We start from the raw sequence: 18,114 nt of genomic DNA, 5'->3' as shown, positions 1-18,114 counted from the left end.
TATCAAATCATGTGATGCCTGTTAGGTTATGATAAGAATGTCATTTGCCAAGCACAGCACTTCATTTTGTATTTTAAAAGCACATTAAAAACCAGTGCTCTCTATTTCTGATACAGAACAGTCTATCAGCAACAGTTCCTCATCACTGTACCCACAATCTCCTTGTGGCTTGAAGTCATTCCCTACCCATGAATATCTAAACTGTCACTATCTACACAGGCAGACAGTCATAAGACAAGGGGGAACAATTTTAAACTAAAAGAGAAGGGATTCAGATTAGATACTAGAAAGAAATTCTTCATAGTGAGGGTGATAAACCACTGGCACAGGTTGCCCAGAGAGGCTGTGGATGACAGGTTGGATGTTCAAGGCCAGATTGGATGGCGCCTAGAGCAACCTGGTCTAGTGGAAGGTGTCCCTGCCCATGGCAGGGGGGCTGGAATGAGATGATTTTTAAGGTCCCTTCCAACTGACACCATTCTGTGATTCTGTATTTCTATGAAAAATGTAAAATATCAAGCAGCCTGTTCATTCACCTTCTAACTTGACTATTCATTGATCTTTCTGCTTGTGGATTTTCCCTTTATTTACCTTTTTTTCTCCCTAATAGTGGGTTTTGGGTCAGAACAGTTGTGTTCGGATGGTTAAGTATCCACTGAATGTAAGTAAGCTGAAGGAGCTGTGGCTGCCACTGTCAAAATGATTCCAAAATAAGTTTATGGAGGAGAGTGACTGTCAGGTCAGACGAGAGCAGTGTGGTTTGGGTCTGCTTGCTTGGGGCAAACAGAGTTAGAGAGGATGATACCAGTTAGATTAATAGACGAGCAGTGCACTCTTAAGAACTGTCTTGTATGCTGTCAGATCCATCACGAAAGTTACCGTGGCCCCTCATGAGTGTGCAGCAGCAGCAGTATTTGGGAAAGGATCTGTTCCCGACTGTGTTTCTTGTGAACATCTGCAGTATTTGGGATGAGGAACGCGTGGTTTCTTTGTGGCTGGTGCAACAGCTTTCTTCTGGGAATTCCCTGCTGAGAGCACAGTCCTTAGCAAAGCGAGAGGAGAGAACTGGACATGGGTTTTGCTGCTGGTTTGGCTAATTGATGAGCTGCTCTTCTCCCCAGGGGCACCGTCTGCAGCCCTGCTGCCCCCCCAGCACCACCTGGTCGGTGCCAGGAGGTGACTCTATGCCTTTCACGTGCAGTTTTTTGCCCAGCTGTGTAACTCCTGATCTCCTTTATTACCACTTAACATAGGCAAACATTTGGGGTCACTGCTTGGCCAATTTGTTCCGCCTTTATGTATAGAGATTGCAAAACAGCTGAGGATGTCTGGCAGCCAGTAGAAGTTTTATTTCTGTGCATGAAAATAGCCAAAGATACATTCAATGAGATAATTGGGATCATTAAACTTTCCTATAGTAATGCCAGTTGCAATTTCATCCCTGTATGGCTAAAAACATAAGCACCATTAATGAACAAAAAAATAATAATATCTATTTCTATCCTAAACATAGCAGAAGGAGCACTGGCATTGTAACATCAAAATATGAGCCTGATCTGAGCTTTGTCATTAGCGATCTTATGAAGACCTGGTGTGCTTCAAAATAAGAGTGATTTTTCTGGATGACAACAATCAGAATAAGTTTTGTTTAGGCCACATCAGTGGTTATCACCATCAAATGAAGCACCATGTGAAGCACTGCAAGTCAGGAACTCCCCCTGGTATCTCTGTCTTACATTTTGTCTCGTCTGCAGTCAGGGTAGCAAGAGAGCATGGGATGATGGAGGGAAGGGCAGTGCAGTGTACAAGGACAGGAGAGCAGGCACATCTGTCTCCCTAAGGCTTCATGCCATACCAGCAGGCCACAGCAGAAGGGAATCTCTCTCTCTCCACTGTTGCGTGAAATTACTTGATGCCAGATATCAGTCAAAAGTAAATCTCTCCTGTTCAAAGACAGAGAGTTCGTAGGAATCATTAATAACAAAACTCCCTCTGTGCAGAGGCTGCTGGGGAAGGGTGTGCCAGAGCACTGGGGAGCAGAGGAAAAGAAAAATAGGTCAAATAAAGTCCTGCTGATAAAGGAGTAAATGCTCATTGATAGCATGAAATCGGATGTAACTGAAATCAACAGGGACAAACTCTGTTGGACATGAATTGGCCTGTGCCATACAATCCTCACAGAAGGGAAGAGCAGGGCTGGTACAGCAGCTGACAGCGAGTAACAGCAAGGGATGGGCTCAGAAAAATTCACCAAGCAAAACAGAGTTCAGCATGCAATGGGAATGTCATTAGCTGTCTGCTGCAAGGCTGTCTGCAGGCTGCAATAATTCCTGCCTTAATGTTGAGCAAACCCCATCTCTCTGGTCTGACGGTAGTGATTTGTGTGGAGAGCTTTTCCAATTGCCTTGGGATGTGCTGGAAAACCCTCCTGGCTCCCTCTCCTGAGGAGGACTTGTGGACAGGGTTGAAATGGACATGGGGCCACTTTGCTACAGTGGTTTGCTTGCTCTGTTTTCCAGCATCTGAAATAACTGTGCTACCCCTGCTTTTCTCAGGGTGCAAACCTGTAACCTCCAAGAGAACCTCTAGCAAACTTGAGAGGAAGATCAGCTCCTTTTTTTATCCTTGCCCCCCTTTTCTTCTTCCTTTTTTTCTGCTTCAGAAGAGGCTCTGGAGAGGACTTACAGGGAAAACAAGCAAGGAGGAAGTATGAGCTGTCATAAATAACGTTAAAACAAGAGTTAGACTTGCAGTAAAGTAACAAGGCACCTGGGAAGGCGGTGACAGAGTTGTGAAAGTTTCCAAAGTGCTTGTATCTGATTGATGCCTTGAGGGCATCAGCTAAGGGTTCTCAGGGTGTGTGTATAAGGAAGGAGAACAGGATACAGCCACAGCCTCAGTGGGCGTGCTGAGGTCTCCAGCCATGGTGCCAAGACATGTGAAGGTTTGGCTCTTGTAGGAGCTGGAAAGAAGAGCTGGACTTTGGGCTTTGTTTGCGTGGAACCATGAGGAACTTAGGGCCACAGATAGAGTGAAGACTGAAAGACTGAGCAATGCAGTGGAAGCGCATGTATCTGTATAGACAGAGTGAAGGGGAAGAGTGGTGAAGAAGGGGTAGGGATGAGGAGGATGTTTTGGGATCTGGTGAGAGTAAATTAGGGACTTGTGATGCTGAACAGACCAGAGAGGATGTGACATTCAGAGAAGCCTCTGAAAAGATGATGAGGACAATTGTGCATAAGTCTGAACTCAGGGACAAAACTGTAGCTGCAATGTCTACTCGGGTCTTGGCCAAATAAGCAGAGGAACCCCGGGAAACATTGTGGGAAATTGTTGTCCTTCTATAGGACAGCAAAAAACCCCTCCCTGTTATCCAGATCTGGGATCTGCACTATGAAAATGCATTGGAAAGGTCTTGGGAGTCATGTGGCAGGATTAGGAAGGACTAACAGTTTGGTTTACCTGGGAACACGGCCCAAGTAATTTGTCTGTTTGCAGATGTACTGGAGCAATGTTTAACTGTGCATGTACAGGAGCAGTAAAACTGAGATCAAAGCAGTTGCTGTTGGCTGCTTCTGACAGTCAGGGCTGGGAGAGCTGGGCAAAGGTTATGGCAGCTTTTCTGTTTCCTGAAGGATACACTGGATGGTTTTCTATCAGATAATGTTTAGTTTGAATGGAGGGTCTGGCCTTAACATAGCAACTGTAGGCTGAATTTTACTAGTGGTGTACAGGACATTGCACAGGAAGGGGCTAATGGTTCATTTGGGGCTGGGAGCCCATCAGCCTCCCGTGGCTGGGCAGATTTTGGATGCTGTGAAAGTGTTATTGCTGAATATAGAATAAAAATAGATCAATTATTTAACTGAACTTTGTCTAGGCTGGTTATTTCACTTTAGTCTGCAGTGGAAGTTGTGATGGGTTCTAAAAAGAGCCCTGGAGCCAGACGGATTGGAACTGTTTCCTGGCCACCTGCAGCCAGAAGCCTTTGCTATGGAAATGCCTGGGTTAGGAAGCAGGGCTGGGATGCACAGAGTGCTCGGTGCTGCTCGGCAGTGAGGATGAGGTGATGGCAGATGAGGGGACACTGCTTTGCCAGATGAAGTTTGTTACAAATTTCCATCTGCTCAGAAACAGAAGCTATAAGGTTTGTGCTGAACAAGTAATTATTTGTTATACATTTTTAAACACGAAATCTAGTCCAAACGGCAAATATTTTTAGCATGTGTCATTGTGCAGTTAAGAAAGCTGCCAGCAGCATAAACCAGAATAATGTTCCGTGGTGATCGAGCTGGGATGGGATTTTCTGCTTTGCCCATTTTCCCCTCCCCATGCCTGGGTGCTCATTCTTTCAACTGGGCTCCTGCTCACAGGAGGCAGCATCTTGCAGAGCCGGATGCTTTGCCACCCCCTCCATTCATCTTACCTGTAATGGAAAGCACACATCTGGCACAGGTGGGAGGCATTTGGCTGAGTGTGAAAACGGCCCTGGAAAAATGGAACAGGATTGCTGGTTTTTCTCCCAGTGATATATGGAAGAGGCAATCTCACATCTCTTGGCTTTCAGCAAATGCATCCTGCGGGATGAACGTGCATGTGGTTTATAATGTAGGAAGATCTGGGATGAATGAAGCATTTTTCAGATTTTCGAGGAACTGGTTGAATTGTTTCAGCAATGTTTTACCCTCTACTCTAAATTTCCCTAAAAAATAGTGAAAGAATGGATTTAAGGTGCATCTGAGCATTTTAGAAACAGAACAGCTTATGTTTTTAAGATTGTGGAAAATGTAGTTAGGAAACCTGTATGAAAATGAGTGCTTTTTGAGAGGTAGGATCTGTTGTGGATTTTGCTCAGTCTGTAAACCAAATGATTCAGTTATTCCCTGAGCTTTCATGTAAGGTCACAATGTGATCCTCAGTCAATTCCCTTGCACCTGCAAAGCAGCACAGGCAGGTATCCAGAGCATTTCCCAGCTGTTCCAATTCCCAGCAAGAGTTTCCTCAGTTTCCCCCACCTTTCTTAAGAGCTCCCACAGCATTTGAGCCATCAGTCCTGTCAGAGTCTGCTTTTCCCTCTTGTCTTTCCCTATAACTCCGGCCAGAGGGGGAGTGGGATGCACAGGGTACGCAGCTGGGGCAACAATCCAACCCCATGGGTGGTGGTACACATACATGATTTTCTTCCAGTGCCCTGAGCACTGCTCTCCTTCCCTTAATTTCCACAGATCTGTTCAATTAATAGTAAGTAACAGAGGGGAAGGGTTTCAGCTGTAGGTTCCATAGGTGTATATTCCTGTGGGATTATAGCTGGTAGCATCTGGTTGTCCTTCATTTGCAGTAAGAGGGTGACTCTAACAGCACCATTTTGACCTGATTACAGAGCAGAATGCAAAAAAAAAGCTAAATTCTGTGTACTTCTAGAGTGGCTTTTCTCTTTAATCTCTTCATTGGTGTTCTTTCCTAATTTCTGAAAAGAACCGCAGTAGTTGTCTGAGAGGAGCAGGTACCGATGCTGCAGACCCACAGTCACGGTTGCACTCTGGTTCACATCTGGATTCCAGATGTATATTCTGCACTACTCTCTTGCAGGTCTTTTGTACATATGAAGTGTATTGCCATCAGTGAAAGCTCAAAGGGAGGGCTGAGGGTAGACGCAGATGAAATGGGATCAGGGAGCAGGTTATCACCTTATTTTTGCAGCACATTCTGCCATTCCAAAAGCACCAAGAGACCTCAACAATAGCAGTGAATGTAAAACCATACTCTCTGAGTGTCCAGTATATTTTCCCTAACTCTGTAAGCGAAAGCCTCCTGCCCTGGTAACAATTTCAAAGGAAAGAGGTCATGCCTTGATGAATGTAGTTTGAAATACCACATTTCCTCAAAAAGTGGGAGATGACAGTGCTTCCCGCAGAGGAGCTGTGTGGCAGATACACTGTGCATCTACAGTGAAGCCTGACCCACCACCCAGTCCATGTCCCATCCTTAAATACATCATCTTTTGTTCATGGGACTGTGCTGCAGAGGACTGTGCCATCTCTCCTGACATCCCAACCCTCTCCTTCAGGCTGCCCTTCCAGGGTTCATGGGTGGTGGGTGCTGCTCCCTTTTCTCCAGCTGTGTTGCATCCTGGCACGTGCCAAAGCTGAGGTAGTCCAGGGTTGGGATGAAGGTGTTGGGAAACTAGTGTTTTATTTTGATCTAAATACAAAGAATGATTAGTAAAACAGTGTGAAAAAGAGCTCTCCACCCTATGAAGATGGAAGAGCTCTGGCTGGAGGCTCCATCCCTGCTGAGCTCTATGGGAGAGATAAATAAGAGGCAGTGGGTGAAGCTTGGAGGGGGACTGGGGGAAAGCTGGTGTTCATGCTGTCATGAGCACAGTGCGAGACCCTCAGAGTGACAGTGATCTCTTTCTGCCCTGGTGCCCCCATACACAGGATGTTGGGGTCCATGTCGCACACAGCCTCTGCAGAGAGCCTGGGAGGGAGCTGCGTGGGGCTGCAGGCAGTGCAAAATGCTCCACAGCGAGCTGGCTCCATTCGCCATCTCGTGGTGATGGCTGGCTGGGGCTGAGGTGTGCTGGGACAACCTCAGCCGGGGGTGGGGGCAGGTGGACACCTGGGCGGTGGGGGATGGACAGACACCTCGTCCTTCCTCTCTGCCCGGAACAGGCTGTGGGCAAAGAGCTCTCCTGCACCTACTGGGACAGCAGAGCAGGTTGAAAGATTCACACAATAATATTCCACACGGAGAAGGCTGTTAATGACAGGGGATGTGATTGACTGCCTTTTTCTGTTGCTGCTGTATTAACTCTATTTAAATCAGCTCACATTAACTGCAGTTATATTTAACATTGTCTGTCTACATGGCTGAATTTTTAGATTGTTAATTTTCAATTGCAAATCGAATTATGTCTGAACTTTTTATAAATATTTGTAACGTGAGTTAATATTTTCTATTACATGCAATACACGGCCTGGAAAAAACTAATTGCTCTTAGTGCTGCGTACTGGGTCTGGCAGGAGCCCCCGAAGCCTTGATGCTCACTTATCAGAAGGCTGTTGCCTTCACAGCTGATGTGTCAGAAACTGAGGTCTGTAGCCGGTGCTGTGTATGTGTTATGGTCAGGAAAGCCATTAGGATTCATTTGGCTCCCTGACAAGAAGAAAAGGAAATGTTTATTGCCCACAGCGTGGTAACATGGTGAAGACTGGCGGCTCATGACTCTGCATGTGTGTATTAGTACTGCACTCCTGCAGCCTGCCCTGGACATCAATATAAAAGGTGGAAGGTGGTGGCTCTAAGACTAGGAGAAATTTTAAACTGTAGTATTTTTAGGGTCTTCGAACCCCAGGGCCCCAAAAGCTCATCCCTGTTCACACAGGGGAATACCCACTGCCCATCCTCCCCTACTCAGGCAGGGCTGCATGCAGTCCGGGTCCAGCAGACACAGATATTTCCTTTGATGAGTCTCCTGCAGGGTTTATGTGAAGGGTGGGAGACTGAACATCTCAGCTTTGTATCTGCCTGGCTCATGGCTGCAGCTCTTCTGCTCATGGATGTGCTGAGCGAGGGTCCCCAGGGCAGGGATGTGTAGTAGCCTCCCCAGCAGCTCTGAGGGCTGATCCCCAGCCATATCTGCCATGAGCCTGTTCTGCAGAGCAGCCTCCAGTTGGGGTGGCAGCTTCCAACATCAGGAGGGGAGGGAAGTGCAAAGCACCCTGTGAACCTTGGTGGGTGGTTGCTGTTGGGATGTATTTCCCCAGGGAGCAGCGCCCTGTCCTCTGGGTGCACCCATAGCCTGTGCTGGCACAGGCTGGGTGACTGACAGGTCTAGCTGGACTCTGTGAGCATTGCCATGGCTCACCCAGGCAGTGGGAGGGGTGTCGGGGGTCAGTCAGGACCGGGCCCAATTTCAGGCCGGGATGGTGCAATCCCAGCCTGTAACCCAGCTTCACAGCAGCCATGATTTGAGCTGGTTAGAGCAAAGCCAGGGCAGGTCCAGGAGCAGCAGTGCTGTGCTCTGTGCAGAGGGAGCTGGGCTGTCCAGCCGTGTTGCAGGAGCTGCTGCTGCCAGGCTGAAGCATCTTCTGTAATTGTTATAGTATCTGTACACATAAATTATTTATTATACATTTAATGTGGACACATAACAGCATTTTCCATATTGCATAGATGGCTTGCTCGGCAGACTGTCCTCACCAGTAAGGGGACAAGGGTAGTGTACCCCACAGGAGGACTTGCCCCATCTGCTAAGCTCTCCCTCCCCATGGTACCTTGTGCTGTATTCCTCCTCCTCCTCTCATCTTAGGGACTCAGTGCTCCTAAAAGCGTCACATTTTTGCTCCCTGTGTTTGTTTCTTCATAGCCTTTTGCTGCTTTTCTGTGTCTGCTTCAATTCTTCTCACATCGTTGATCCTTAATGCAGGTGCCAGAGCCTCTCACAAGGGCTTTGTGCGGGGTTAGATCCCACATGACAGCTCACAGCTCCACGTGGCCGTTCTCAGAGATGCCATACATCCATTTTGTGCCACTAGTTCTTCAGGAGCAGAGTAGGTCCTGTTGGTGGGGATCAGGCAGTAAAAAAGCTGGTGGATGTTCCCAATCAGCGAAACTGAGATTCTAATCCATATTCCTCGTGGGGTTTTTTTCCTGTTATTGGATGTTAATTATTTAAAAAAGAAGTGACTTTTCTGAAATGCATTGATATATTAGATAGGATTGGTATGACTAAGGGTATTGCTTCTGTTCAAAAACCAGGAGATTCCCCCTGAGGTAAACTTCTCTGAAACCTTTGAATGACTCAGAGCCCAGCTGTCTGGGCACTGCTCTAAGAAAAGCAAGGAAGTGACCTTTTAATTAGCATAATATAGTAATTTAGCATAATAATAGTGATTACTCATTAATCATTAATAGTTGTTCTTATGTATTGATCAAAAGACCTTACAGATGTGATGTTTCTGCTCTGGATTTTGATAAATTGATGTTAATTAGTGAAGGTACAAGCCAGAGGGACTGAAATAACTGGATCTGCCATGGAAGGCAGTTCCCTTCCAATTCTCCATTGATGTAGGAAAGAGGTCTGATGGTGACCTACACAGTCACTGCTGGAGAAGTGTAGTCCTAGTCACGGGTGAGATCAGCAGCTTTAGCTCCCTTAGGACACTGTCCACTGGGAACATGTAGTGCCTTCTTTGCATGCTGAGGATTTGCTGCCCAGAGGCTTAGTTCTCCTAACTGTTTTCTCCCTGACTTCTCAGGAAAGTTTACTGCGTCAAACCAGTGTGAAAGGCATCATCCTGTTTAGGAGATCGATCTCTTTAAGTCTCTGGCTGTGATAAATCTAAACTTCACAAATATCAAAATGCACTGCAGTGAGCAACACTGCAATTTTTGCTGGTTTAGTCCTTGAAAAAGTGGGAGCCATAACCTTCCCTCTACATTCCCTTTCCCCATTTTCTGCTGGTAGCCTGTTGTTTGGCATATAAGGGAACTAAAACCTTGCTGTTCATGGCCTGTCTCTGCTTTGTCAGTTCTTTGCTTAGAGCTTTCTGCAGAAAAACTGTTATTGCATAGACACCATTGGAGATGTTCCCACATCTTATTCCATCACTTCTAATCATGCGGAAGTGCAGCTTTTTTGGACTAGGTCCTCATGCAACTTGCTTTAGCTCCAAAAGCCAAAGCCCATTTTGAATTACATGATGAGTATGTCTACCAATAAGCTTTTAATCAAAGATGAGGATTTAGGTCAGATGTGTAGACCATTCTTCCATAATGACTAGGATGAATTAATTGAGAGTAATTCTAGCTGTAAAACTTACTTGGAACTCAATAGTAGTTTGTTGCCCTGTTTAGGAAATTCAGGTGTTTTTTTCCCATTAACTCATGTGAAATTCAGCATATGATAAGCTGTAAGGAAACATAGGCAAGCTAAATGTAGTGATCTACCTCGGGCAGCATCAACCAGCCAGTGCTCCAGTTTCTTTGGTGGTACCACAGCTCAGCATATGCTGCCCGCACGCCTTCAAGCATCCTTATGCAATGCCATAAGATGAGGGTATTAAGGCATGCTCAGAGGTCAGAGCCTCTGGACGGCTTTAGTTTTCAATCCCTTTCAGTGTCGTACACCTCTCACGGATGATCTTGCAGAGGGATTTGCAGGGTTCAAAAGTTCTCTGGCCACAGATGGGAAGGACGTGTCTTTCGAGTGGATGTGCTTTGCCATCCCTTTTCTTAACAGCTTGCAAAACGTTTGCAAAGGCAGGCAGTGCTTTTCCTTCCCCTTCCTGTTTTGCTGAATCTGGTTTTTCATTTTCTTTGATTTATCATTGCACATAAATTTGGAGGTATCTTTGCACAACCTCCTAGAAAGCTGTGTGCTGGGTTTGCTTGTCTCAGCTTTCCTCAGCCCTGCAGCACAGCCTTGCAAACCTGCAGAGGGGGTGTGGTGGTAGGCAGGTGATGGCACAGGGAGATGTCCTCTTTTCCTGCACAGGATCCATACCTAGCACCTGTCTGCTCTTGCCACGACACCAGCAGCTACTGATTGATCCATCAGTGCTTTATAGATGAGCTGTGGGTACCCATGGGTCCTGCTGTCTGCAAGGAGAGCACGAGAAACCTCTGCCCGCACAAGCCACCAGTCCTGCTCTGAAATACGCTGAGAATCAGCTCAGTTTGTGGGATACACAGATATCCAAAAGGATCGTAGTGAATTTGAGGGTGGATCTCTTGACCTCACCTAGTGAAGCAGGCACAGTCCCAGCATCTGCAGGCAGATGTGATGGGTGGGAACCTGCACAGCCCAGGCAACTGCTGAGGCAGAGAGATTTATTGCAGCATTCTAAGATTCACAGTGGGGCAAGGAAAGGCTGCTCTACATCCCAGGGAATATTTTCACTGACAAATCTACCGCAACCCTAAAGTTTGTGGACCATGAAATGAGATTTCTCTTTAAGAGAGAAGAGAAGCATCAGCCCTTACTGAATTGTCCAAGTCCTTTCTACTGTTTTAAATCACCCTCCCAGGACCCCCTGAGTGCTCTCTCACAGCAGCAGTCGTTCATTAGATAACCCAGGAGTTTGCCAGGATAGTGGGAGCAGGTACACATCCACAGCAAACAGCTGACTGTACAACTCCAAATGGAAGCAACTGGATTCCTGCAGTATGACCCATTTCACCTATACATGAGCAAAATGGTGTGAGCTTCTCTCCAGGGGAGGGGGTTTGTCACTTTTTGGGGTGCTGGAGCCCTGGAACTGTGTGAGGAGCTGACAGGGGCTCACAGGAGGAAAACCAAAAATTTTGGTGAGGTAATATGTGCAGATTGTAATTCCTTGAATTAAGGGGAATTTTACATTGTACTAGAAAAATTCTGCATGACTCTGAACCTAAAAGGCTGATTCGAGGAGGTCTGACTGGCCAGAGGAGAGGTGGCCTTAAGCATCCCTGTTGTGCAGTGGCACTGGGAGATCAGTCCCTGAGATGTGCAGAGATCATACAGCATTGCAGTCCTGAGAGCTGGTGGAGAGATGTTCTGCTGGTCCCTCCAGGTCTTCCAAAATCCTGTCTTGAACCGCATGAGTGATAGTTGCTGAATCCGTGGTTGGGCTGTGCTGATGCTGCTGGTTTTGCTGATGTGGGGAGGTGCCTGACATAGTGAAGCTGTCCTTGCTCTCATTTCAGATCCCAAGGCAGCCAGTGGTCTGGGGCTTGCACTTTGCTGCTTGGAGCATTAGCAAGTTGCCCAGGACATTAGTGACTTACCCTTCTGAGGCAGCTTAGCAGTGGTCACATTCCCAGTTTAAAGGGAGATCAGAATCCCACCTGTGGTTGAAGAACATCTGAATGTTCAGATCCTCCTGAAGCTTGCTGCTTCAGACTCCTGGGAAGAGGTTGGGGCCTTGAGTGCTGGACTGCCACCTTCCCGTTGCCCTTTGCCACTCATAGAGAGGAATATTTACTGTTGGTGGGAAAATGATGCAACAGAGCAGTCCATGACATTGGCATGGAGTGTGGCTCAGGAAGCTGTGTGCCACATGGTGCCACTCTGTCCTGTTTCATGGCACTTTATCTTCTAAAACAGCAGTTATGTGCTAAGAAATTGCTTCCCTGCAATGAGTCACTTTGGGGGCCACATGTTTTTCAGTTGGAGCACTCCATGATGCCAATGCTACAAGTTGTGAGTACTCCTGGAGTGACAGATTAATTATTAATTGATGTGGCTTATGAATTTTTCAGTGTTTTCTCACACTGTGCATCACAAAGGGAAACCACCTTTTACGAGACAAAGATCTCTCTTAAAGCCCTACATCAAAGCTGCAAAATTGTCACCCATATTGTGATCTTGTTCAGCCTTCACATGAACGTGTTTGCTTTGAAATACTTAATCAATCATTTGCTGAGCTACAGAGCTCCCAGCATGTCAAAGGATGAACTGCCTTGAAACTTTCTCTTTGAGGCTTTTGGCACCTATAACCATGTATGACACATGCTGCACCAATTATTTTGGGAGGACTTAAGCCAGGCTTAGGAAGGACATGAGCGTGTCACAGCGTTTGTCTTTGTCCTCCAGGGAAAATCATTCACAAAGTGGGTACATGGTGGTGTGCTGGACACAGTGATAGAGAAAATTAGTGCTGAGAGTATCCCCAGCCAGAACAGTCCCTGCTCAGCAGCAGCCCACCTGTACCTGCCTCCAACTGTGCAGCCATTCCCAGGTGCCGATGCTGCCGTGGGGGAAAACCAGCACAGGCAGTGGCTGAGGATTTCTTGGACACCTGGACTAAATGCTTTCCCTTCCAGAAGGTGAAGAACCAGATGTGTTTCTGTTCCCAGTGCAGTGCAAAGCAGGTTGCTGCCGCTCAGTGTTTGCACTGCCAGAGCATTTAAGATGTGGTTTTCCAGAATCCCACTGCAAATGGCTGGTCCCCTGTAGAAGGACATGACACAGGTGGGTGACTGGGTTCACCACCATGTTGTAACCCTTGTCAAGGGAGGGGAAATGCTTCCAGAGCAGCCCTAGTTATGCATCAGGAATGGGGATGTCGTGACACTTGCTATCTTTGCTGGGAAACAGGGATCAGCATTAGCAGTGATTGACAAGGAGGAATTACATTGTTAAATGGTCCCAGTGGTTTCTGGCTGGGGCTGATGGCAATTATACCAACAATATCTGTCACATACACAGCATAAATGCCAGGCATTGAAGGTTGTATCTGTATGTTGCATCCTGTCACTGTAAATCCTAACAACATTATTTCCAGCAGTGCTGAGCTCAGAGCGTGGGTGTAACTCCCATGTCGTGTTTCACTCACTTTTGTCTGTTGGGATCATGTCCCATCAATCCATGTTTGGTGGCATGGCCAGATCCACTCTGCTCTTACTTAGTGGACAAGTGCTGTGTACAGTGTGTCACTTGTGCCACCAGCACGGACCCCAGGCTGGATGGGTTGGCCCCAGCTGCAGCCCTCTGATGGCATGAGAGCTGTGCCCTGCTCAGTCCCCAGGCAGGTGGGTGGATCTGAAGTGTGAATCTGAGCAGAACTGCTTTGACCATAACAAAGAAGGAAAGAGGAGGGCAGCCTGCGCTGCTCCAACATCACTTTTGGGGCCGGGGCTGCAGTTGTAAATGATTCGGCTTTCAACTGATAAACTGAAGTTGAAGCTTTAAATATATAACACTTGAATTCCAAAAACATAGGGGTTTAAAGTAACACTGTAACCCTGTTCATGTCCTTGTATTGCCTTTGGGGTTTCCTGGGATGAATGGAAGTGAGCCTGGCCTCTGGACTTTAAAAACTACAAGGCTCAGGCTGGCTCATGTGTGGGAGGTCTCTGAACCAGCAGTCAAACAGTTTAGGTGTGGGTTTGGTGGGTGCCTGTGCATCTTGCTGCAGATATTATGACCTTATTAGGTTGGTTGGTTTGCATCTGCTTCTGCCTTTCAAAGGTGTAGGGGGATTATCTCCTATTCCTCTGGGATAACATGAAGAAAATTCTCTCAGTGAGTTTGTTTCGGGGGGGTGAAAGCAGAGGGTTGCTGCTGCAGGCCAGCATCTGGTTCTTACTGGCAATGAAAATTGTCAAACTCACATGATGAACATTTTAAACCTGTTTCTTTCATTTACTCATGCCCACTAAAAATTATTCCTTATTAACAGTTTGTATGTAAAAAAACCTTCTTCTGCAAGGCCTTCTTCGTGCAGTTGAACCCTCACCAGGGGTTAAAGTAGACACCTACCCTGCAGCACCTGCAGTGACGGGCTGGCTGTGATGCCAGTCAGTTTTGGGTTCCACTCAGAACTTCATCTACTTTTTTTTTTTTTTTTTGCTTTAGCAACTGTTACACCAACGTCGATAATCTCTGCAGGGCAGGCAGAGAGAACTAATGTCATATGCAGGCAGACATATGAAAACATCTAATTTACCAGCAGGCAGTTGGGTAATGATCAGTTGAGAATTGCAAATTATGTACGTCGTGTATTTGTGGCATACTGCTGAAAAAAAGCCCAGTGCATATGACTAATCATATATATACTGAAATTTATAATACTTTTCACATTTAATTGACTGGGGCAACCTTATTATTTATATCTTTGCTTTATTCATAGCACACCCATAACATAGTCATAATGCAGAACGAAACTAATTCAGTTTCTCTTTGACTTTGTAAATCATTTATGTATTTGGCTGTCAAGTATTTGAATATAAAGTGGGCACGCATGTGGCAGATAATAAATAGCTGATTCTCTAGTTAAGAAATTGGGAGTTTAATGGTGTTATGGTCTGTGCTGCCTTACTTGGATGTTTGGTCTTGCTTAGATGGCATGCCTCACATTTGCCCCTTGCCTTATTTCACAAGCAAAGTATATTTTATGGGCACCAGCATTATTCTCTTAATGGCCCTGTATAGTGTTACGACTGTGTAAAATGTACTCGACTCGCTTTGGTGGCAGCAGGAGCCTTTTCCAGGCACAGGAGTCCTTCCCAGGCACAGGAGGAGACAGTGGCTGAACTGTTGGGCTGCTGAAAGGTGCCAGGAGGACAGGCAGGGGCTGCCTCATTAGTACTGTTCTATAGACAACAAGAAGAAAATGTTATTTTGGCTACTACAGGCTGTGATTGCTTTCCCAAAGATCAGTTTTTGCCATGGAGCCATCATGCGAAGTCAAAAATACAGCCTGGAAAGATTTTTTGTTTCTTTTAAATACTGGATTACTTGGCTTGGCATCACTACTTAATCTTGGGAAGCGCAGCCCTGGAAAGCAATACTTTACCCACTCAGCCACAGCCACGGAGGCTGCGTGGGGTGCTTGTTGCCTCCTAAGAAAAATAATCTTCTGCAGTCAGATCGTTCTTTGACACCTGTAGCATCACTGGAAAACATCTGCAAAATCAAGATAGTGCAGAAAGCGTGAGGCAGTTTGCTGGCTCCTTATCATACCACAAAACCAACCCTCCTCCACAGCAGCATCCTCAATTTCTAAATTTAGCACGTGAGTTATTTTGGGTAGTGTGTGATTAACCTCAATTACTGTAGCTCAGATGGAATTCAAATAATGCCCCTTCTTTCAGAGCTGCAAAGAAGTGGAAATCTGGGACTGTACATTTCCTACCCTTAATGAAGCAGCTCTGACAGCTGCTTGCACACTGATGCAGGATAGTTGCGAGGTGCACTTGTTCACAGAGAAATTAATGGAGGCAGCTTGTCCCAAAAGGTGCTGGTGGTCCATGTCTCTGTGCTAGCTTTGGGATCACGAATATAAAGATGAAAGGTTATGTGGTACAGCTGGTGTGAATGAAACCACTGAAGCTTCAGTGGATTTGTATCATAGTCAGGACACTTTGTAGTTTTCTGAATTAAAACAGTAATGAAGACATTCAAAAGCTATTTAGAAATACACTTTCCTTCGATCTCAGCCAAAGTCAGTGTTATCTCTCTGGAAAATCATAAGAGGTGAAGCAGTGTGCAAATAAACACCTGCACGTGTGCAGGTCTGCATGAGCATGTGCAGGAGAGGGGAGGTGCAGGATGCACAGGCAGACAGCCAAGGAGGTGCCTTGGAAAGTGGTGGGCTGGGGGAAAAGTGTCATGTAGCTGGAACTTTCCAGACTGCACTGCACCAGCAGAGCCTTTCTTGTGTCAAGCAGTTTGTCTCCAAAGAAGGATGAAGCCCAGGGAGGTGATTAGCACAACCCCAAGCCTGCAAACAAAGCTCATTTGCACATAGCAGTCGATGGGAGAACTGACCCACAACAGCTTGTGGCAATTGCTTTTGCTGGGAGCCAGAAGGAGCTGATAGTTTGAAAACAAAGGCAGCATTTGGGTAGGGGAGCCAGCCCTCCCACCTGAAGTCACATTGGCTCAAGGAGGTGAACTAAACCAGTAAGGATTTGCGTCAGGCCGAGCTTGGGTTTGTGCCTCGTGGGTGGAGCAGTGCCATGACCACCCTGCTGACCACGTGTCTAGCCTTTTGTCATGGCCAAAATGACCCCAAAGGAGTCTAAAGAGCAGTGAGAATCTGGAAAACAGCTATAAAATTGCCACCTCATTATAGCAGTTGTCGGATTGATTTTGTGCGTTTTTCCTGTTCTGTGGTTTCATGCCTGTGTATTCCCACTAAAAATAACAGACCTGCTCCAAGTCCTACCAATAGTAAACTGTTTGCAGCAGTCACTCTGCCTCTTCCACTTGTGCTGTAATCACTTACTTAAGTGGCAGAAACAACATTTTATTCTCAGAAGACATTTCAGAGCTGGACAGGTGCCGAACACTGAACCCCAGGGCTGTGGGCAGTGCATTGCAAAAGCACCCCAAAAATACCCCCATAAAATCTCTGCTGAAGTCTGCAGAAAAACTGATGACACAAATTAGGTGGTAGCACAGGGATGCAGCAATATGGAGGAAAAGAGAAAGAAAATAAGCAAATGCTATTGCTGTGCATTTCTGCCGAGCTGCCTTATGTTTTTTCTGGGTGGCAAGCAGGGCCGGGGGTGTTTGGCTTGGTGACCTGGAGCTGCTGAGTGTCCTGCCCCAGCACAGGGTGCTGTGGCTTCTCAAGCGCCAGTGAAGTGATACCTCTGGAAGGCACCTCACTTTCCAGGGTTTCAGGTAGTCACCATCAGGGTTTGCTGCCAGACTGGATCACAGGGCAAAGTGGGTGTAAGACCTCAGGGTGAGGATGCTCAGCTCCAGGAGGCAGCTGGGCAGGTACCAAAATTGTCTGTCTTGGGATGGTGAGCATCGTGGGCGTCCTTTGGGGGGGCTTCTATTCCAGAAGGTGGCCCATCACCACTCCCTCTATGCTATACTTCACCGATAATGTAGTGCAGGTGGTCAGCTGGAGGAACTGAACTGCTCGTAAAGGTGCTTCATTGATTAATTTTTCGCTTTTTGTTTTTATACAGCTGGACAACCCAGATGAGCAAGCAGCACAGATCAGGCGTGAGTTGGATGGACGTCTCCAAATGGCAGAGCAAATTGCCAAGGTAAAAAAAAGTCTGCTGTTATTAATAAGCTCTTCATATATAAGTAGTTTGATGCAGCCCCCAGGTTCTGTCATTCTCTTATGGGTTTTTTCTCCTGGTAATCACCATATAAAAATTACCAGGTTTTTAACTAAAAACAAGAAGTACAGCTGAAGGTGTTGTGATGTGCGTTCCTTGGAATGTCCTGATGAGCTGGGACAGATTGGATTCCTGCAAAATCCCTTACAAATCCTCACCAGTGGCAAAGATATTGTCAAACTCTGTCAAATTTCTGCATTGGGCAATAAGGTGTGTGATGGCATGTACAAAGGAGACAGAAATTACCCTGAAGGGATTTGTGCCTTTTGCTGGGCTGCTGAGAGCCACAGTTTCCTCCCTGTAGGTAGATGCTGCCTCAGTAAAGGTACTTCAGATGTGTTCTCCCAAACAAGTTCACGCTATGCATGAGAGCAGTCAGGCCAGCACTGCACCCTGCAGGCTTTGCTGCTGTTTGGAGCCACAGACACAGGACCTCAAAGAGTTTTGGTAACCAAGCACCTGGCTAAGCTCCTTAGAGACCCTTCTGTAAGGAGCTGTCTCCCTAGGAGCAAATCACACCCTCACACAGTGCAGATTTGT

General features: G+C 46.5%; 1 protein-coding gene across 12 annotated transcripts in view; it reads left to right on the top strand.

Moving 5' to 3' along the window:
• The window catches only part of CADPS (calcium dependent secretion activator), a 170,344-nt gene that overhangs the window by 16,674 nt on the left and 135,556 nt on the right, over positions 1 to 18,114 (top strand). For all 12 annotated transcript variants that reach the window (XM_027640313.1, XM_027640317.1, XM_027640315.1 and 9 more), the window contains exon 3: positions 17,416 to 17,496. In XM_027640313.1, the coding sequence (XP_027496114.1) occupies positions 17,416 to 17,496 (81 nt within the window). The remainder of the gene's footprint in view (positions 1 to 17,415; positions 17,497 to 18,114) is intronic.

This window comes from Corapipo altera, unplaced genomic scaffold (genome assembly GCF_003945725.1).
Source record: "Corapipo altera isolate COAL_440 unplaced genomic scaffold, ASM394572v1 55, whole genome shotgun sequence".
In the NCBI taxonomy this organism is placed as follows: Eukaryota; Metazoa; Chordata; class Aves; order Passeriformes; family Pipridae; genus Corapipo; species Corapipo altera.
Note: the sequence above shows the minus strand (reverse complement) of the source record. Positions and strands in the feature narration are given on the sequence as shown.